The 22,890-nt window shown below is 44.3% G+C and overlaps 1 protein-coding gene across 2 annotated transcripts in view; it reads left to right on the top strand.

The window, feature by feature from the left end:
• LOC135369817 (polyhomeotic-proximal chromatin protein-like) overlaps nt 1–22,890 on the top strand; it is a 231,890-nt gene that overhangs the window by 106,733 nt on the left and 102,267 nt on the right. For both annotated transcript variants that reach the window (XM_064603359.1, XM_064603360.1), the window contains exon 3: nt 12,239–12,399. In XM_064603359.1, coding sequence (XP_064459429.1) covers nt 12,239–12,399 — 161 coding nt within the window. The remainder of the gene's footprint in view (nt 1–12,238; nt 12,400–22,890) is intronic.

Here is a 22,890-nt window from a genome sequence, read left to right on the forward strand (position 1 = left end):
GACTAAGCTGACCTCTCCTAAAATTTCCCATAATGAGAGAAAGGAAGAGAAACGGTTTGAGTCGCGACTAAGCCAGCAATAGCTACGTTATTTCGCGCGTCTTACCGCGCAATCTGCATGCAAGGAGCGACTTTCTCTTTGATTGATTGATTGATTGGTAAAAGAAAAATGTGGATATGTTAGTCCCTACAACACTCCGGTTCAGGACGCGTTATATAGGGCTCAAAATATATAAAAGAAATGCTCTGTCCGAATATTTCTCTATGTATATTCCGCCAATGTAGCTAGTTTTTTTTTTTTTAGTGCGATATCTATACAGGACCATCTGTAGGTCCGTCCATGACTTCAAAGGCCTACGTGACACCACAGTGTCAGACAGTGCCGCCGCTGCGTAATCTCCAGAGAGAGAGAGAGAGAGATACATGATGACGATGATATGGGGATGATCTCCACACTGTCTGTGTGGCACGCTGAAATTGCGTGCCCACCAAAGCAACAATGGAAGAAATAAAAGGAACGATCGATTTCGAGAACGATTGGAAGGCTTCAATTTTAGAACGAGTTTCGGCCAAGGATAGCCTTAGCGTTTTGCACAAGGCCCAAAGATGATTACTTTTTTTTAAATCCTTCCTGCTTTTATCTTTGTCTCGCACATTCCGTACGTTCGAGCTTCATCGTGGGTGTTTTTCCTTGTAATCAATCGTGTAAACCTCACGTTTTTTGACTGACGTTTTTGACGCGTTACTGCACGTGTTCTGCATGCAATGCAGGGAACGATAACAGAACCGCGCGTCAGACCGAGCCGTTGAAAACGACACCAAGACTGCCGGGATGATCAAAACACGATATGTGATGACAGCTGAAACCCACAGTGACGCTGCCTGACACTCCTCCAGGAAACGGCCTAGGAGTCGCCGTGACGGTTTTCCTGGTAATACGAATTCGGACAGACGTGCGATGTAAATAGAGATCGTTATATCCGATATGCTCCATATTCGTCGACGCGCGAGTTCTTTCTTTTCTCTCCGTCTGCACCTGCTGTTCACCTCGATACCTCCGTACTTCCGATACTTCGGCGAGACGAAGGAACATCGAACGCCAATACTATTTCGTACAGTGCCTTTTAGTTCTGGTGCTAATATTTATATTTTTGAGGAAGGAGAAAAAAAGTAGTGCGTGCGCAAACCGCGCACACTAACACTGTCGCAGTCGTAATTTAGATATTTTGCTTTCTTTTGCTATTCTCTTTCTTTTTTTTTTTTTTTTTTTTTGTGACCAACCTTTACACATTATCCGTTTTACACGTCCTCCCTTACACAGTCGTAAGTTAACCTCAAGAAAATAAATAAAATATGCACACTAATTTCGCACGATATATTAAAATCACACATCGTTCAACGCCTCTCTTTCTACCCCATATCATCATCATCATGTATCTCTCTCTCTCTCTCTTTCTACCCCTTTCGTGGTTCCTCTGGATGGAGTGACAACTTTCCCCTCTTCGCGCTTAAAATTTTGCTGCACGACTGCAGGACCCATGACTTATCCCTTGCAGGAACGTCAAATAAGAAAGAAATACACATACACACACAATTCAAATTACCGTACGTCAATAAGGCAGCACAGACGTGAATGCACACACGAAATAATGTCGAAGTTTATTACAGACTGGTGCCCCCTGCCATAAGGGCACTCCTCTTCCCAACTTCGATTTGCATTACTTCATACATGACATATATTAATAGTCATGGCGTAGCCGCTGCAACGTAGTGTTGGGCCAATTTCTCCATACCTTGCTTATTTTTATTTTTATTTTTCGAACCATATCGAGAAACATGAAGTCTACACGATGCGTCATTAGCGCGTGACACCCAGTCTGTTGTTTACGTGGACACCTAATATTTCTACTGGTTGCGCAACAATGGAAGCGGTGCTTTTGTTCCTCTCCTGTCGTATATTTTCCCACTATCACCCTCTAACCTTCATACCGGGCAGATTTCAGCGCCCTCTTAGTTCGGAATGCGATCTTTCGGTCCCGCGTCAGAATTTCCGGTAGCCCTTCGTACTGGCTTCCCCTTCTTTCATGAAAGCGGAGAGGACTGTCACATTCCAGTGTTGTCCCCTCAGACTTTCGTCGCTGAAACTAAAGACTATGTCCTCCAAACGAAACCTGAGCACTAGAGGGCACTGCGTGCGCGCTAATAAAGAGGGTAAGGATGCAAGGAAAGCCATTGGATATTGGGGCAACGCCCTCGAAGCCTTTGTGGCACGTCATCAGACTTCGTCCGGTTGGTGTATCAGTGATTTGTTTTGTACACAGGGACACAAACGGGTGATGATTGCGCCATCGTGTGGGATTCTGATTCTAAACATTGAATGACCGAAATGAAGACGGCGCACTAATGTGCTCTTGTACGGGCGCTCACAGGCAAGAGACACAAAAGTGCGTTTTGGTGCGGGCGAAGGCGGCGAGAAATATCAGGACATTGCACGATCCGCACTATACAAACCACTGACAGTGCTGCAAGCAACCAATTCATTGAAGCCACGTGCTAACGCTACATGGTTTGCGACACCATGTGACGAGGTCTCACGTCCACAAGACATTGCATCCAGATTCGAAGTTTCTAGAATGCTACGTCTCTCTGAAGAAGAAGAAGATAAAAAAGATAAAAGCAACGTCCAGTTCTAGTTAAGTCTTTCGTATTAATGAAACAAGGGAAAGGGTGCAGGCTAGCTGGTGTCGAGGACGCAAGTTCTCAGACACAGCAATAATTAATAATTATTGCTTAAGGTAATTGGGTCATCGCAACCTAAATGCTAAAAACCTTCGAAGGAGGGCGAGAGGGATAGATGACGCGTTGCTAACTACGTTTCTCCTAGTGGCGATCTCTAAGGATTCACGAAACAACCTTCGGTGTATGTCGCGTTGCCACTCAGCGCAGTCTTTCGTTGCTGAGGTCAAGAGTCGACTACAGGCTCTGCAGGCTAACGCTGTACTTCACGCGCAGGCGCCCCGGTTAAAATAGGACCTCTGCTCCGTGCCAGCAGCTGCAATGAACCCTGACAAACATACCTGCGAGTGACCGAAAAGAAAAAAAGAAAAAATAACAAAATACGCGAAACGAACCGTGCCTTGAGGTGCATCTGTACCCTGTCTGCAGAGAAGACAGATCACGGGGAAATTGAAAGGGGTTACAGCGCCGACCTTTGCTACATTTTGGGCCCTACGTTGATTAACCCTTGACACCGCCACGTGAGCTGGAGGCGTACAAATAATCAGGGATATTCAGCATTAACTGGCATTACCACCCACACGGCCTTTAGCCTCCAGCGATGTATTCTGGATTAACAGGAACTTTTGTGGGACGTTTGTTTGTGCGTTCGTCACACTGCTGCCCCCATGTGAGCGATGAGGGTTATGTTCGAACGCCGGGGTCATTCCTTTTTCGCATTCTCTACTTTTGCGGAATGATGTATACGTTATACTGGAATCAGCGATGGAGATTAGTTGTGGGTATTAGGCGAACAAAACGCTTAACAACCTATACTATATTCATGAACGGGTAGAAAACTAGCGAACCGGTAATAAGTATGAAGAGAAATGGCTCAGGACAAGAGCCACCGATATTTCGAACTGAGATTGTTCGAAATACGACAGTCTCTGTTCGAAATATCGGTGGCTCTCCTCCTGAGACACTTCCGTTTGAACTATATTCAGTACGATGGAATACTAGAAACCATGTTAGGAGAACAAGATACTTAACAACTTATAGTATATTTAATACTATGTAATACTAGAAACCATGTTGAAGAGCGCACACCCGAACGTTGTTTTAGGTACCATGCCCACTTTAAGCACCAAATCTTTAATGGTTCTTATGAAACAATTCAGTTCTGCTCCGGGTGCCAAGTGCTCTATAGTTCTAATTTGATCGACTACTTAGCGCAGCTTAGTGTACCGGTTCTACTTCTCGTACCAAGTACTCACTGCAACCTTAGAACCACTACTGCACACGGTAGTAGTTAACGGTACTGGCACATGGGTCATGAATTCAAGTGCATTTGTGACCACGTAGTTTGCCTGAAATGGTAGTGTTATTCCATAAATACGTAGATTATTCTGTCCTACAGATATCTTCCTTCATCTCTTGAGTTCCTCTCGATTTTTTTTTCTTTTTCAAAATACACAGTTTCATTATGAATCACATTGTACAAATCACCATTATTCCCAAACTAGCAAGCACAACTACATTATTCGAGCTCTTCCTTCTGTCTATTACGCCTAAACACTTAAAGCAACACTCAACCAAACCATTCCTATGAGATAGCAAGCGTTCCTTGTACGTTCAATGCAGTGTCAGAACGTGCAACCGCCCTGCAGTTCCCAAGAAAATCGTGAAATGAGTAACCACTGACGCTCCCTCATGTGGGCACACTTAACAAGAACTGGAACATAAATACTCTGCATCGTTTTTCACCTGCGGTCACCATTTAAAGCAAACGGTGCCTATAAGCCTTAACAGCGAAGGAAATCCGGCTTGCATCACATGAGATAGAAGAGAGAGACACTAACATTCACACACACAAACAGCCGCTCTTTTAAAATGCAGGCCCAAGTACCATGGGCAATTCCGCCCGCATACACAAAAGCGTCTTCCAAAGTTCATCGTATAGTGGCGACCCCTATTACAGCACAAACACACATTTGAAATGTGTATGAGGAGAAGGGCGAGATGTTTAAGGATGACAGTTTGTCATTTTCTCGAACGCCAGAGGTCGCGACCCGCCCTCAGAACGAAATCAAAAGTTCGGAATAATGCCGGCAAGGTCAGAGGATCCAAAGCAGAACCACCCCTATATTTTGCGCCGCCATTTTGTGTTTCTTGATTTATTTATTTATTTTTCGGTGTCCTCGACCGCGTAGGACGTCTAGAGTTACAGCAAGTGCTTTTGACAGCACAATGGGGAATAGGTACCAATCTATCATTTCAGTGAAGCGGAATCTTCTATGCAGGAGCCAGGCCACGCCAAATTGGAGGCTTATAAGATAGGTGGAGGACGATGACGTACGAAGACACGTGATCTGAATGGGTCCAAAAATTCGAAGAGAGACGCTGAGGCTCCAGCGTCTGTATGTTGGCTCTGTGGTTAACGCGCGAATGCAGTGCGTCAGAAACGATGCGTCGAAATTCGAAATCAAATTCGAATAACATCGTTCACTTCCCTGATTTGTCGAAAATGGGAACATAATGACCTTCTTGTGACACTTACGCAGTTATGTTATTTGTCACAAAAAGGAGTAGATGCTTCCCACAAATCATGACTTATATAAACTGTATGAAGTCATGTTTTAAGAATGTGTAAATAGAGCACAACCTTTAGGTCTATAGGTGAAGTTCCCCTAACAGTAACATCACGTTTATTCAGGTTGTTATAGAGTTAATATAATAAACATGAAGAGGAGCCAGAGGGAAGAGATCCCGGTTGAAGGCTCCTCGCAACAATGATAACAAATAATATTAACTGCATTTCACGGAGTCATGTTAATAACAGCGAATGATATTCAAATGAATTAATAAGAATAAAAAGTCACAGACGTGACACGCGTTTATGTACAAGCATTACCATACGCACAAACCGTCACATTAAAAACGACATCCTTATTATAAACAGTACATTATACAAATAATTAGAAAATATAAAAACGACACTGACATAACACACAACCAAACACACATCGCAAGACAATAAAGGTAGCTATGAGTTTAAGTGAGCTGTATTTTGTAGACACGTATTGAAAGGGATAACCACGTCATAATTAGAAATTTACGCCCGTGCATCTGCGGTATGTAGGTGATTTTTTTTAAAAACAGAGATAGATTGTTCGTGAGTTTTATATCTCAAGGTTTTACTAAATGACCATGACTGTCCACTTCTCCCGACAAATCGCTGATAGAGGTTCGGTAACCAAGGCAACTTTGACGTATACCACGTGTAAGCTACGCAAAGAAAGATACTGTTGAAGGAGTGAGAACGGAGCCAGTGTGGCATTATGTGTGAAGATCCCCGCTGAGAGACTTAGCACTCCTTCCATCAAAGCAAGTTGTCTGCTGCCAATCGCTCTCAGCTAGCCATCCATCATCGTATCAGACCGCAACAGAATACAACGCCTCCAACTGACTCCACCATGCGGCCATATCTCGAACTATACGATGCCGGTCCCGTGTGTTATGCATGCTTCTTTATTACACGTACTGCACGCTTCCTTCGTTTGTTTGTTTTTTTGTTTGTTTTTTCCCCTCTTTCGTCACTTTTCGATGGCTTTCTGGGAAATAAAGACGTACAGCTTGGAAAATGATGCGTGGGAGGACAGTTATTTAACGTTCCTGCCACAGCCTGCTGTGGATACAAAATCTTCAATTTCAATTCAACACCTTACTCTTTCATAAGCTTTCTTCTGTTATGCCGACTGACGCTTTGTCGGGTCCTGTAACTTAAGAAGAATAATTGGTTTATTTCTTGGAAGAGAGAGATATTGCATCTGAACAGGCTGCACGCTCTTTTCAGCTGTATGGCTGCATTCAGAAAAGACACGTGCAATTTTCTTTTTCCTCGAGATTCTGGCGTGCAGTATAAATTGTATGCATAATGCAATGAGCCGCATCTATCAAGCTGTCACAACACCGTTAATATCGTTCTACTTCCACCGGCGCGCTCAACACTAAGGTCAGTCTGCACTATTAATAAATAGCCGGCTTAGAAACTTCGGAACGAATAGCGTTTTGTCCTGTGGGACACTCGGTGTCGGTCTATTTTATTTGCGCTTGACCAATTAGAGTGGACATCCGAGAGAAACTCTTTCATGGAGTAAACACTGAGTACCACCCACTGTGATATTATATGGGGTGGTCGTTAAAAAAAGACCATCTTTACAAAGGTTGGGACGCGGCATTAGCGTGACACGACCAGATATTGCGACACAGAAACAATTCGTAAATGGGTTTAACACCAGTGACATCAGAAACACCAGTAACATCAGTGAGTGGTGAATGATGTTAATGGAGAGGAACCTGGGCCAAGCGGACTCCGAGTCATGCGGAGATACACAGAAACCAAGATGGAAACAGAAAGACTTGAAACGGTTGGAGCTCAGCGGTTGAAGCGACGCCTGGAAAATATATTGAAGCTGTCCGAAAAGGTGTGCAGCGGTTGATGTTAAAGATGTCTTGTGATAGCAGCCTGTCCGGTCCAAGATTCCTCACGGCTGCCACGGAATGTCTTCACGAGGATCTGTCTCGTTCTCTGCCGCCTCGATGCACATATCGATACCGCTGACGTCGTATTGCAAACTGTAGACCAATAGACCATGTATTGCCAACTGTAGGCCAATGGGCCTTGTATCGCCAACTGTAGGATGGGACAAGCCAATGGGCCTTTTTACAAAAGGAAGCGCCACCTGTGACTGTATTGGAATCAGAGCGGAAGACCAGCCACACAGACTGGCTCCCTCTGGAAGCGCCACCTGTGGCACGCAAGGGATCATGGGAACTTGGAACGACTTACAGCATTACGAGCCGGCCAGAGACGGAGGTAGAAGAAGAACAACAACATTCCCGGTGTGCGCAGCAGCAGCGTCAGCCGGGTTAAACCATAACCGAAGCAGACGACAGAGCAGTGTCCCTCAAAATTCCCATGCTGCTTTGCGCCACGCGCTTGGTGGCGCGCGCATCTTCTTAAAGTCGTCTACTCCTTCGCAAACAACACATGAACGGTACACAAGTCAGCTGATACGCTGGTTCAAAACCACAGCCATTCTATTGTCACCAGCGTCACAGTATGACCTGTTTTTGTGTCAGCTTGGGAGAAAGTACAAATTGTGCAGTAGAGCGGGGCGCCGCATATACCATTTGACAGAGTATCTGCGAAAGTTTTGAAAAATGGGGGACGACACGCGTCACAGGCAGAGCGCAAAGTTGCCAGCACCATTAGTTGCACTCGAGAAGGGCCACAGGCAACATGTGGCATGCGGGCCGCATGGTCATGGTGGCCGACGCAGTCGGAAAAAGCTAGAACGTGATCCTCGACACGCTGCCTTACACTCTTAAAAATGAACTTCACCGCATAGCACGCTCCTAGCCAACCATCATCTCGAATGATATCGTTATCTGCTCTGATTTGTTGAAAACGGGAGGCGTACGCCTATTTTGTGACAATTATGAACAGCATAAGTGTCACAAAAAAGGCGTACGCCTCCCATTTTCCACAAATCAGGGCAGATAACGATATCATTCGAGATTATGGTTGGCTAGGAGCGTGCTATGCGGTGGAGGTCATTTTTAAGAGTGTAGTTAAAACTGGCGAGGAAACTCGCTGAATGCAGCCTCTAAGAAAACGAAAGTTGAAACGACCATTTCGGGAGTTGAAACGATAGCTCTCTCTCAAAACATAACTTCACCGCGTAGCACGCTGTGCGCCAACCATTGCGGCGACTGACAGGGTTATCGCTTCTGATTCGAAGAGAGAGAGGCGTGCGTGCGCCTTTTTGTGTCAGTTTGGATGTACGATAAGTGACACAAAAAGGCGTACGCCCTCCTCTCTCTTCGATGCAGAGGCAGTAACCCTATCATTCGCGGCAATGGTTGGCGCACAGCGTGCTATGCAGTGAAATTATCTTCTTAGATTGCTCAATAGGGCCAGTCACCACGTAGGTCCGTCCGTATCTGGTTAAAAACGGGTGGGCGTACGCCTTTTTGGAACACTTATGTTGTTCAAAAAAAGGCGTACGCCCCGTGCTTTCCACAAATCAGGAGTGATAAAGGTATCATTCTGTGCAATGGTCGGCTTCCACCGTGCTATGTGGTGAAGTTCTGTTTTTAAAGTATTGCAAAAATGAACTTAAAAATGATGGTGGTGGTGGTGATGGTGACAGGGTTCGCCGTTGGGGTAACGTTGGGTAGACAAAGAGGAAGAGGTCTCCTTAAAAATCGCCTTTTCGTCTATTGTTCACCACGAGGTGAGAAAACAAGCTTGAGAGATGCGCGTGGTACCAAAATTAGAACATTGAACGGAAGGAATGGAATGCATATAAAGACTATAAAAAGCTGCAAACACACCTCCACGGCATTGGACGGGGGTCGACAAGCTAAAACCGCATGCTATTCTCAGATACGAAAACCGCAACAAAAAAAAAGTTAAAAAAATGAAACGTCCCTTAACGCGTCAAAAACGATCTTTTCCAATGGCGGCGCTCCCATTTCACGGTTGGCAACTCTGCACATGCTGCGGAGATGGCTCAGCTGCCTCGTGTATCTCTTTCGTATTTAATGGTTGAACCTCGAATGGTCGAACGTCTGTCGGGTGAAATTTGCACGCCGAGCACTCACGTCGCCGTTGGTCATGGTCATCTATGACGGATGGCCGGCCCTAACCGACGTTTGGCTTCCGAACTTTTGTCAGCGAAAACATTGTCGTGACAGAGCACGTAGAATATGGTTTTGAACAGCTGAACTTCGGGGTTACGAATTGGCTTCTGGCCTGACGTGCAGCTCTACAGAGTGCAATGTCTTCCCAAGCAGCACAGCATCTTGGTCCAATATTGCTCCAATATTGGCAATAGAGGCCCAATATTGGTCCAATCTTGGGCCAATATTGGGCCACGATGTTGTGCTGCTCGGGTGGCTTTCACGTGCTACAAAAACGCCAGCTTCAGCAAATAAGTGGGGCTAGTGGAATCTGACGATTCCGAAGTTTATATGCTCGCGTGTGTACCGGCAGTAAAGGAGATTGTGTGAATATCGGGTGTTATTTATAAGACACAGATTTATAGCTGCAGATATTCCTAATGGTGAGCGCTTTGGCGCTGCTCCATCTGGATAACCTACAACTGGAAATCTGTTTCTTAGTGCTCAAATGTCACCATGCCAGTGCTGGACAGCTGTTTCGGCCTTATTGGGCCATCGTCAGCTGCATGCGTCATCAAACAGCTGTCCAGTATTGGCATGGTGACGTTTGGGCACTTACAAACGCATACTCTATACGTGCAGCCAAACAGTTCCGGCTAATTTTTTCCCTACAACTGGAAAGGTTTACAAAGATATACGTTGGTTGCACACCGTCACCAGTATAGAACTGAAATGGGGCCAAAAATATCTGGTAGACGCCGTTGAAACACATGTTGTGCCATATTAGCTGTGAGTTCCAGATGTTCGATGGTATAGTTTGCGAGTTTGTGGCATGTGAGTTTGTAGTGGTCGTCTAGTTGTAGTACCTCACCGTGCGTTTAACAAAAACACAGCACTTTGGTAGGTTGTCAACTTCAACTGTACACAGCTTATAATATATTCTTTAAACTTTTACACACTCATTGTGCCGCCATTACATCATCATCCTCACCAACCCCTGGTTATATGTGACATTAACCGAATTCTAGGCGTACAAATGCACCGGAGTTGCCGGTTCCAGTTGTGAAGCCATGCATAATCGCTATATTATATTACATTCAAATCCAATCCAGTTCAACTTAGTTTCATTCTTTTTCAAAGGATTCTGACACCTCCCTCCTCTAGAACTGACTTTGACCAGCACGTTCATAATATCATTGGATAAGACGTTAACGTAGCAACACGTCTCTCTTGGAGTGTACATCTTCGACCAGCTGTTCACTTTATCTCGCTTCTCCTGTCATTTCATTCCTCGAACAGCTTGCGAGACTAATGATCCCCACATAAAACGATTATTGGATTTTCCCAATTCTTAAATTTGGGTAGTGGGCCCAAAGTGGCAAATACTGTCAATCGACCGACATGTATTTGTTATTGTTGTTGTTGTTGTTGTTAAATTGAACTTCACCATTACTTTTTAGAGAACGACACTTTGCGCTGTAAATACAGCTGTATTTTTACTCTTCGCAATTTTATCCACCAAGTATACGGTCGAACCTGTGAATCGCCAGAATTCATGGAAGTGTATAGTTATTTCTTATCGCAATTTTTCATCACACATACATTCATTTTACCCGTGAACTTTGCGACTTAAAAAGCTCCGTGACTGATTGAGATGAAGTCGAACATCAAGGAACGGCGAGAAGAAAGAAACTCGCAGACGTAAATCTGGGTGTGGCAGACGTTCCACAAGTTACATCCAATTAGTATTGCGAAACAGCTTTGTACAGCGATTGCGCAAAGAATGGGCAGTGACCTTGACTCGCCTCAAAGGCTATACCTCATATCATGCTGGGTATTACTGTGTTATTTCCCATGACGTAGAGTGACCTAAGTGACAGGTGCTGAAACAGCCTGTTATCATTCCCGGCCGCATTACGTTTGTTCTTATAGCCAACTATATTAGAGGTTGTCATTGCCACATCAATATATGTTTCATGTGTAGGGGATTTCTGCACGCTCATTCAAGAAAAAGAAAAAAAATCAGCACCCACTGCTGAGCTCTGCATTGCAACAATCTGGTCCTTAATTACAATCTTGTTCTCTGAGAAATGACGTGTGCGTTAGTTGAGTTTAATTACGTACTTCACGTGTGCGGGAATGCCGTATGATTCCCGTATCTCGTTATACACTGTTATTCGTGAGGACCACGTGATCATTTGGGTGGGGCGAGACAGGAAGTTACGAATCTGCTGACGTTGTTGTCGACGCCCGTATACGTACATCGCTTTGTACCGTGGTTACGTCGTAACGTCAGTCCTAACTGTGTTTTCCCCCTGTTTACAATGAACACATGCGAAAGAGGGCGCAGTGGCATATTATCCCTTTCTATCTGCTTTAGATTTCTACTGTAAATGACGCAGTTCACGTTCCAGTATAGTAGCGCTTGCAAGAAACGAAAATTAACTGATTAATTATCTCGAATAAACCGATTGGTGGCGAGCTGGCCACGTCAAAAACTCCATTCTGTCCTGAACTCTATTTAAAATAACCCTGTCTGCCACTTTGAACACGCCGTAGTACCCAGCGTACTTTTTTTTTTTTTTTCATCATCGGGCAATTTAAAGCTGACCACAAAAAAAGGTGCGAGCACCAAGTGGATGACTGTCGTCGAAGTGCTCAGCACAGCAAGAACGTGAACCAAACACATAACAATGTACAGCGCACTCTAACCTTCGCAGAGATAGAGCCGTGTCCGCGATAATTTGGGTTTCTTTTTTTCTTTATCGTTTTTATTTACTTACTTAATAATTCCACAAATATTGTTTGCAATATGTTTTATTTATTTATTTCAGTGTGAGCCCAGAGCCCAAACGAGAAAGCAGACTGACCTCCATCATCGACCAACTCCTCATCAGCAAAACGAAAAACTACCTCCAACAAAGCAACGACACCTCCAAGAGCAACCACCAGAACCACAAAGACCGATCAGCACCGTCGCCAGCGCACGAACAAGGTAAATAAAAACGAGTCTTATATATGAAACATCTATAGGTTGTACTCGCGTGAGTCACTGGAAAACCAGAGACAACCTGGTGTAAACCCGTCCCTATGAAGGCTTTGCCAACCTCAAATCAATACCAAACATGACTTCTCCGAAATAATCAACTTTACGTCATCCTTTACAAAAGAAGGAAATCTACAGCAGTCAGCCTGATCCCAGTGACAGAACGTTACTTTAACCTCATCTAACCGTAACTTGGTTGAGAGCGCTCGCAGCGTCCTGACTGAGCAAAACGAAAAATCTCCTTAACTTGGGCTATGCCGGACGTCAAGGTCGAAATCGACAGACGAGAAAGATACGGGGCAGGACTCACAGGAGGCACGAAAAATGTCAAGTGGTCATGCGGCTAAAGGTCATGTGAAAGTCAGTGTAGGGAACAGAAACCTGATATTGATGCGTAGTACTGGCAAGAGACCCTTATACCTCAGTCAAAAGTTATTAATTAAGCTATCAGTAGTACAACACCGGCCCTTTATTTTCTCTTGTGACGTATAATACCACCGTACTTTTTCTTTTTTTTCTGTTGGAAAGAAAACAATTTAAACGGTTTCCGGTTCCACGGCAGTTGTTCGTTTCTCTCTCTCTCTCGCTCTCACTCTCTCCCTGTCTTTCTCTCCATGACAGTGTATTGCCCTTGACCAGCCACATTTCACGTCTTATCACAATAAGGGTTCAAGATCTCCGAAATGTCCGTCACGTTCAAAGCGAAACCGTGTTCAAAGCACAGGTCAAGTCAGTTTATCGATTATGTACTCAAATTATGCAAATATATGCAACGTCCTTATTAAAAAAAAATAAAAAGAAAGACGAACCAAAGGAAACGAAAACACCTCTCCAACGTTTTCAAAACGAAAACGCCGCACCCGCACCTAAAACTTGTTCTAGAACGGACATAAAAGAAAATATACTAATAGAAATATCTTGAAACTGCTTCCGTCGCGACGTTGAACTTAACGTTTACCACTGAAGAGTCAGCGGAGAAAGGCAGTGATAAAGAACACAGTTTGTGGTCCAAGCAATAAGACAATCGCTACATCTGTATAACTTTTGACATGACAAAACTGTAGCTTCTTCGCTATCGACTTCCTGCGACAGCGACAAATTCGCATACACAAGTGGGCTGACCAATCAGAAGTGTACGTCTGAACGAAGCTGCATAGGGTTAGACTAGTTACACCATGCAAGTCGAGGTACCGATACATATTACCGATTACTTTGTAATATATGTAAAATAACTAATTTGTAATTATAATACTTCCAAAAGTATTGATATAGTTGTTATAACAGGTATTACTATATTACACGTACAAATACCAGCCGTTGACGTCACTAACTACAGCTGTGACGTCATTATCATCCCAAAACTATAGCGTCACTACTAGTGCAGTTATACTTTTCTTAAAGATACGGTAGAGTTCATCTAATAAGGAAGCAACCCAAGCAGCACAACACGTTGGCTTAATGTTGGACCAATATTGCCAGTAATGGCCCAACATTGGGCCAACATGTTGTGCTGCTTGGGAATTAACAACAGCTGAGTTAGGCGTCTTCATACCTGATCAAATAATTACCGATTTTTAAAATGCTTTAATTTAATTTTCATTACAAGCGCAATTAACATAAACATACAATGAACAATTAACGTAACTTCATAAGTGTCCCAAAAGGGCGTACGCCTCCCGTTTTTCACCGATCAGGGGCAGAACGGTGTCATTCGGGATGAAAGTTGGCTAAGCGGGTGTCACGTGGTGAAGTTCTATTTTTAGAGTGTGGTTCATCGTTGCTCATGCTACACTCTTAGAAATGAACTTCACCTCATAGCACACTCATAGCCAATCATAATCTCGAATGATATCGTTATCAGCACTGATTTGTTGAAAACTGGGGGCGTACGCCTTTTTTTGAGATACTTATGCTGTTCATAATTGTCACAAAAAATGCGTACGCCTCCTTTAGGGCAGATAACGATATCATTCGAGATTATGGTTGGCTAGGAGAGTGCTATGCGGTGAAGTTCTCTTCTTCTTCTTCTTTTCTTTTTTTTTTTTTTTGCTCTACACTCTTAAAAATGAACTTCACTGCATAGCAAGCTCCCAGCCAACCATTATCTCGAATGATATCGTTATCTGCCCTGATTTGTTGAAAACGGGTGGCGTACGCCTTTTTGTGACACTTATGCTGTTCATAATTGTCACAGAAAAGGCGTACGCCTCCCGTTTTCAACAAATCAGGGCAGATAACGATATCATTTGAGATGATGGTTGGTTAGGAGAGTGGTAGCGGTGAAGTTCATTTTTAAGAGTGTAGTCCTGACGATGTCCACTTGAGTGCGGCTAACAACGGCTAGCTACTTCGACCCCCCCCCCCCCCCCCCCCTCATCTTTAAGAGTGTATACTGTGTTCACTCCTCGCGACATCACATCCATTCCACAGCAGCATCCACTCTATCACACAGTTACCTAATATGTATACTTCATGCGAGACGTTAAGCGTTGTCCTCAATTTTCTTCCCTACACATCACGCTCACCCCCCTCCTCCTCCTTAATTACGACACGAGCTCGCACTAAAATGTCCTGCAACGTTGACGTCATTCGTCTCCGTAACCGACCAAGAAAAACGACGAAGCGCCTTTTAAGTTTCTTGCGCGTCCACATTTTCATAACCGTGCACATAACGGCTGCGAGGCAAGTTAGAAAAAAAAAGAAAAAAAAAAAAAAAGAAGCACCACTAACGACACCTGTCATTTAAGAGGGCCGCGGGCGACTCTAAAGAACCCGACAAGGCGGAAGAAATGTTTTCCAACCATCCTTCATCCTTTAAAGATGTCGTCGGAGGCGGACAAAAAATTAAGAAGAGCGCGCGGGCCGCATAATTTTCGGATACCTGTCTCCTGGTATAAAGAGCGTATATACAGCGCCGAAAAAAAAAGAAGTAAAAAGATAAATCAAAGGGGGCGCCGCTGGCATTCCAACGCTGTCATCGGGAGACAAACGCACTGGAAGGGCCCCATTTGGAGAAAGACCCCTTGAATTAATTAGAATATTTATGTCTCGATATGGGCGCGTATGGTTCACGGCCGGCCATGCAATGGGGGAGCACGCGTCAACTTTTGGTCAGATCGAACAGAGAGAGAGGTGCTGGGTTGAGTTGACGCGGCCTTCGTGGAGAGGAGGTTGGTACCCGATTATAAAGGTGCGGCATCGTGTGACGTCAGAGCGATGTACCCTCCGAATTGTAAGTAGTATATATATGTGTTGTGGTATAGGATATGCATAATATGGGATGTGGTGCGGCTGTTCCTGCTGCAACGTGACGAAGCTGAAATGTTTCACGAGCGGTAAAAGAGATTTGAAACGTTAATTAGAAATTAGGCATTTTTTATTGTTATATTTTTATTTTGGTCGTGCACGGAACACGTTCAATTAACCGATAGTCTCATGATCTACAGAGTTTGTTCTCATTATCCGAAACGTAGTCGGAAAGACATAACTGTTGATGTCGTTCGCTATTCGCCATGCAACGTCGATCTTTGGAAAGTCCAGTCTGTATTCGGTCCAACAACAGACGCAAACATAAAGAGACGATGGTGAGATGATGATGATGATGATGATGATGATGATGACAATTGGCTGCTGCGCCCATGAAATAAGCGTACCCTTTCCACACCTTGCCGTTTGACTGGTAACTTGCTGAGTCTAAGCCACATGTTTATTTATTTTATTTATTTTTATGTTAGTGAAAGTTATGCTGAAACATTTTCGGAAACAGAGACACAAGGTCTAATGACTCACATACTCGAGACACCAACCCATGACGCATCGAGCAGCGAATGGTAGCTACTGTGCCCTCGAATAGTATACGCGGGAATTGCCCTCAGGGGGCGCAACTGTCGTCGGGGGTCCCAATAAGAGGGACACCCGTCACCGGCCTCTGGACCCCTGTGGGGTCACAGTCGAAGGGAGAAGTCACGATCTGTCTTCCACTAGATTTGACGGGACAGCATGCTGAGACGACCCTTTCCTGGCAGTCTCCGATGGCCTACGCGAGTCCACGTTCTGTCGAGGTCAGATCGCGCAGTCAAATATGCTAAGCGCGTTGTATAGAAATACGACTGAGCAAGCACGCGGCACAAGATAGACACGGAGCGAGAGAAGAGCACGAAAAGTTGCGATAGTGGTTAATCAAATGACATATCGGAGACAATAGACTGCGTCACATAGACGGTTCAGGGGGGTCACCGCTTGTATGGAAAGGCGCAGGAGAAATAATGATCAATGACGTGGGAAACGCCGGGGAGATATTGATTGGGAACACGGCCCCGTTTTCGGGCTTGATTGAAGAATATACGTTTCGTAAGCTGCCTGCGATTTGGCGATATTTTTATGCCTTTCTCATATCTCGCTGCTTCGTGTGGGTACCATTCTGGTGTTCTTTGTGCGACGAAGTATCTCACGGCGCGTCAATGTCGTCATTCGTCGTTTCTTTTTTGTTTTTGTTTTTCTATAATCAAACTCAAACTCGACCTCGTCATGCGCGAAGGATTTGAAGCTAGTTCGGCTGTTTTGTCAATGAGTCACAGTTTAGGTCTCCCAGGTCTCTTACGTCTCACAGTCAGGGTCCAGTCACCCCTAGCTTTTATTGCATAACAAAATGTCCAGTCAATGCAGATGTATCTGAACGATAAGACTTAACGTAGCTAAAATGTAATTCCGAATTGCGCATGTTCTTCCAGAACTCTCAAGTTTGATGGTATACCCACATCCTTAAGGTAATTTCAAGAAATACTCGCGGCAATATACTTGTTGACTATACTATTGGAAGGACCGCTCCTTTATGTGAGCTGTATAGTTCTGATTGTAATTCACATACTTAAAAAAAAAGTTCACAATCGAGCCCACCTTCTTATTCATTTTGCTTTCACTAAAAGACCAATAAGACCTGCCATTCATCTTATTTAAAACTACAGACATTGATAACGGCAGTACGTTTTAACCAGACGCATCTGGCAGTTTACACGACACCTGTCCGGTCAAAAACCGATTACAAGATATCAATTGAACGGTTACGGACAGATACAGCGGTGCCATGTCTGTTCCCGAATAGCAGCAAATCCTGTTCCGCTGTCAGAGTGAAGCTCTTATACTATTCCCCGGGGATGGGTACGATGGAGGGGGAGGGGGGGGGGGTACAAGGAGAGGACATCGTTTTGTCGTATACATGTAGTTAAGAGGAAACGGCGACTGAGATAAATTTGCGACACCTGCTGTCAAATATGTCGCGCTAACGCTGCAGGCGGTTGGTCAACGAACTGGACTCTGTCAAACTGTGCCACTCATTTACCTGATAGAGTTTCTTAGCCTCGCTATTACGTGGGTTTGCATTTAATTCCGTTTTCTTTCGCTGCCTCGTTAACCGGGCACGATGGACACCGGGAAGTTGCGTGCACGCACGCAATCTGCTGCTGTCTCGTAGCGGATGAGATTGAATAGATACGTTATTTTTTTATTTTATTTTTTTCGATGACTTATATGTTTTGCGCCGTAAGAATACTGTGTATATCGCTTGTGACTATGCGTGCACTATTACACTGATAATAGTTGTTAATGACTGATACTAATTTGTAATGACTTCTTGTTCGATAAGAATATCTCGATAGTATATTCGATATTAAACGTAACAAGGCTTACAGCTTACATCAAAGCTTACAGATCAAGTCCAGCACTCTTATTGTTCGAGTTCCATTTAAAAAAAAAAAAAACATGCGCTATTTTTATATTGAGACTATATCCATCAGCATAATTTTGTGTTCATAATTGATGATATACGAAAACAGCAATATCTGCTTTTCAAATACGTTCGATCCGGTTCACTTGGGAACATACTGTTGAGTAGTTATCATATGAGCAATAAAGCTGCAGGCTTGGTTGCGGTTACTATGAATTATTTAGTGGTCTACAATTGCACGGGTCGTTTGTGAAGCGTGCAACACAGCCATACCCCCCCCCCCCCTTTTTTTTTCGCCGTCAACATCAGCATTAGGTAAATCTATAGCAGACTCGAAGAACAAAAAGAACCCCATAGGTTCGCACGCCACACCTCTTCGAAGCCTCACCATGCCCCGTGTTGCCTATCATCAACAACAACAGCAACAAACACGCTGGGAGTGTTACGTGACACGAATATTAGGAATTACACAATATATTAGGCATTAAGTGGCAAATTTCCTCGTTCATTATGATGAATTTGACACTTAATACCTAATTCTCAGACAAGTGTGAAACGTCTCTATCAAGATGACCTTTCCTTCGCACACCCAACTGTCAACCTCATCGGTGCCAAAACTCATCTCTCCAACACGACCACGCAAGCGTAACTTCTTATCATCCTTCCACATGCGCCTGTGGACAAATTGCAACTATCTGTTATGTAATAAACGTCTCACACACATGCGCTCGCACGCACACAACTACCCGAGGACGCTCGCTTCGAAATGATAATTGCACACAAGGTCATCTTCTCGCATTCCGAAATCGATCAGTCCGCAGGTGAGGCTTTGTACCAAGAAGGACCCACTTGCAGAAGTATATTCGAAAAGAAAAAAAAAAAGAAAAAAGAATGGAAGGATGAAGACGTTGACGGATTGGGTGACAGAGAGGAAAAAGGATGCGGGTATGAGGCAAGGGAAAAAATGCGTGCAGTGTCGGTTGTGTCGAAAACGACCTGCAAAGTGATGCCCGTCGTTAAGGTCTGTTCCCTTCTCTTAATGGGTGTGAGAAGAGGTGAAGAAGGCATGGTGTGAGGACCATCGTTCCTGGCTCATAAAAGCTAATGTATTCTAAGCTTGCCACGAAAAACGTGCGTACGACGCGTTGTTAGAGTGCACTTGATGGGAGTTATGGATTTCGTCTGGCCGTGTTTTGTCTCCGTTACGTGTAAGGTCGGTTGCAAGTACGTGTGGGAGATAGACCAATTTGTTTCTCGTTATAGGCGCAGGTACTGCGCAGGAGCGCACGAGAAAGTTCGTTGTTGGAGTTGGGGCATATACTGCATGTTGCGTAGCACTTTATCCGGTCCGGATTGTTGCGTAAGTTTGGTGTAATGCAGTAGCGGGCGCGTTGTACTAATTGGACTGGTTAGAAGATGTCTTCACCGGACGATGGGGGTTGTTCGTGTTCCCTTTTTTTTTTTTTTAAGCAGGCGTCGGAGAATGCGAGAGCAACGCTATTATTTCCCGTCTTAAATTTTCCTGAAATTCCCACCAGAGATCACTTTAAACTGTGGTTTTTTGTAACTCCGCGTGACACCTATATAAGCTGCATGTACACTTTCACAAACCAACCATGTTTTAAAAAGTTGAACATTCAATGCACTCTTGTAATTGCCTATCATGGCAATACGTAGATAACAGAAACCTGCATAAGCACGCGATTCAATAAGAAACTACTGCTACTACTTCTAAAACTACTTCTAATCTAATCTAATAAGAAACAAAAACTACCAGAATCTACCTTGCCATTTTATGTACTAATATTAATCGACTATTTTAAGATAATCATAATCATCTCACCACTCCTTTAGACTGCAGTGGGGCAGAAGTCTATCGTGATGGCGGACAACAGTCCCACATCATCATCATCATCATCATCATCATCATCATCATCACCGTGTGTGCGAAGCACACTCGTCTTGTTTCCACCCAAAATCACTAAACACCGCGGACGCTGGGAGGACAACTGTCCTATATATCCGTGCTTAACCTAAGAACGACACGGTTAAGCCCCGCCCTGCGCTTATTCCTATTGGCTGCACTCACGACGTCACGACAAGTCGTACGCCGACATCGAAACTATCGGACAATTCCGTTCTTCGGGAATCCTATAGCAGGCCCCAGTTAGCGCTACAGTATAATTTCTCCGGCGGAGTAACTTCGTAATGGTTGACGGACTACATTTCTTGCAATTCTTACGTTGAACGCGGGTATAGTGCAGCGTAACTTCACCCGGTAGCGAATGCAACCCACCGTCCAGCGCACGGATCCCTTTCGACTTATGTGCTCTTACACACACACCGGCAGCCCACACCTGAATATGAAGAAAGACACGGAAGCGAAATAAACGGGACAGCCGCAGAGCATGATTTATAGCGCCGAGGAAGTTTCTCTCTCGCATACGACTGCACATACGGGCGGCGCGGTTACAACTCATAAATCATACTGCCTTCCATATGCTGCTTCATTTTCTCAAACACTCGTTCGCGTGTGCATGCCACCAACCAAAAACGCCAGGAGCTGCGGCAGTATCGAAGCGAAGCTGCTACACAGCATGCATCACTGGAATGATAACGCTATTTGCGCTTGGGAAGAAGAGTCGCACGCCTACGCGAAGACCGACTAACGGCTCATGGAGCAATGTTAATAGCTGACTGAGATTGCAAAGGTGGAGTTCTCGTTGAAGGGTGACATGATGATATGCGTTCGCTGCGACCTTAAAGTGTCAGACGGAGGAGGTATCTGTAATGCGGAGTAGGGAATGGATTTGTGTAAATGAATGGAATTTCATTGAAGAGAACGCTGGTGAACGAGGAACTCATGAGATTCTAATGGGAAGGTATAGTATCACCTTTTCGTTAAAGGGGCATTATAAATGGGAAGTGAAAGTTGAAACTTTGTAGGTTATAGGTTGCTGTGTAGGGCTATAGCGGGAAGAAAGGTTTAGTTCAAGTTGGGTTCGTGAGCCAGTGTCCACGGGCGTACCGAGAAAAGGGCAAGGGGAGGGGGCCGCTCCCCCCCCCCCTCTCCTGCGTTCCAGCGTCACTTGTGAAAATTTTTGCGCTCTTTAGCGTAGGACATCATGATTATTCTCAGATGCCATATATATGAACATCTGAACACCCGCACAGTCTGCAGCGTAGAAGGGGGGGGGGGTTGCAAGCTTTCCCGGTCCCTTGGAAAAAATCCTGGGATCGCCCATACCAGTATCCTTTCTTTCTTTCTTTTTTCTTTTCTTTCTATACCAACGTAACCTAACAGTCATTAGTATATATACCTAATAGTAATGCAGGAAAAAAAAAGCCATTAAAGAAACAAATAAATGATACTAGACGTGTTTGAAATTCAAACTTACAGATTATAACATGGCTTCTATGGCTGCACGCAGAGAAACAGATACTCATGGAACGATGCGGCAGCACCAGAGGACACGTGTTTCGCCGTGTTTGCGGCTCGTCAGCCCTGGGTAGCTGCGCATCGTTCCTAACTGGCAAACCAGGGGTCACTCAGCGAGCGAGTGACCCCTGGTTTGCCAACTAGGAACGATGCGCAGCTACCCAGGGCTGACGAGCCGCAAACACGGCGAAACATGTGTCCTCTGGTGCTGCCGCATCGTTCCATGAGTACCTAATAGTAATATATACTATATATATATTATACTAATATATATTATTTATTATAAATAATATAAAAATTTATTATATAAACTATTATAGTAACATATACAGTTATATATACTAATAGCATATACTATAACGTATAGCCATAACGCGTGACTTGCAAGTATGTCGGCTCCTGTTTGCTGTACTCAGTTTTTAGTCTTCTGGCCTCTTTTATATAAGAGTCCTATCAAGAATTCTAAGTACAAACAACATATCCTGATCAGAAAAAGGCTGTTGATTGAAAGACATTGATTGATTTGATACTCAATGCCGACAGATATTCCCACATGTCAATTAGCATCAGTCGCGAAACCGAACACGCTGAAAGTTTCTTACAGTGATTTACATTACCATCCCCATTTCCCCACATCAGATCGTCGATACGACTATGCCACCTTAAACTACCACACTATTCAGCAACGATAATATAAATTTCATCAGCCCTTGATAGCCGCAAGACTCTCCCGAACCGCACCTGCCCCTATGTACAGGCCTCACGGGGTGCATCTATAGTGCGAATCCCACCTCGTTATTATACAGAAGGAACACACACACACACGCCAGCATCGATTAACTGCTCTAGTTTCGTGAAGAGCGCGCGCCCATCTGTAGCAACTTCTGTACGTATAGTTTCCTCGAGAGGCTGCACGGGGCAGTATTCCTCAATTGCGAGCCACATAACCTATTAAAGTGCAGCCGACTCCTCTTTTTCTCAAGTCCGGCTCACGCCATCAAGTGGGTCAGTCAGCTGCATAAAAAGATGAAGAAGAAAAGAGAGTATTAAAAGTATGAGGTGTAAGGTCGCGCCAGATCGTTCTCTTGCAAGGTCGAGCAGGGAATTTTTTGTGCTTGTTAATGTGAGTTGGACGTTTTGGTGTTGTTCGCCGTCTGCGTTCCATTCTGTGTATAAAGCAATGAAGGATGTTTTGAAGACTCGAAATGTGAACTCGCGGACGGATATTCTAATGAAGCTTGCGTCTATGATTATATTAGCAGCCATTGCTTTATTATCG

Source organism: Ornithodoros turicata, chromosome 10 (genome assembly GCF_037126465.1).
Source record: "Ornithodoros turicata isolate Travis chromosome 10, ASM3712646v1, whole genome shotgun sequence".
In the NCBI taxonomy this organism is placed as follows: Eukaryota; Metazoa; Arthropoda; class Arachnida; order Ixodida; family Argasidae; genus Ornithodoros; species Ornithodoros turicata.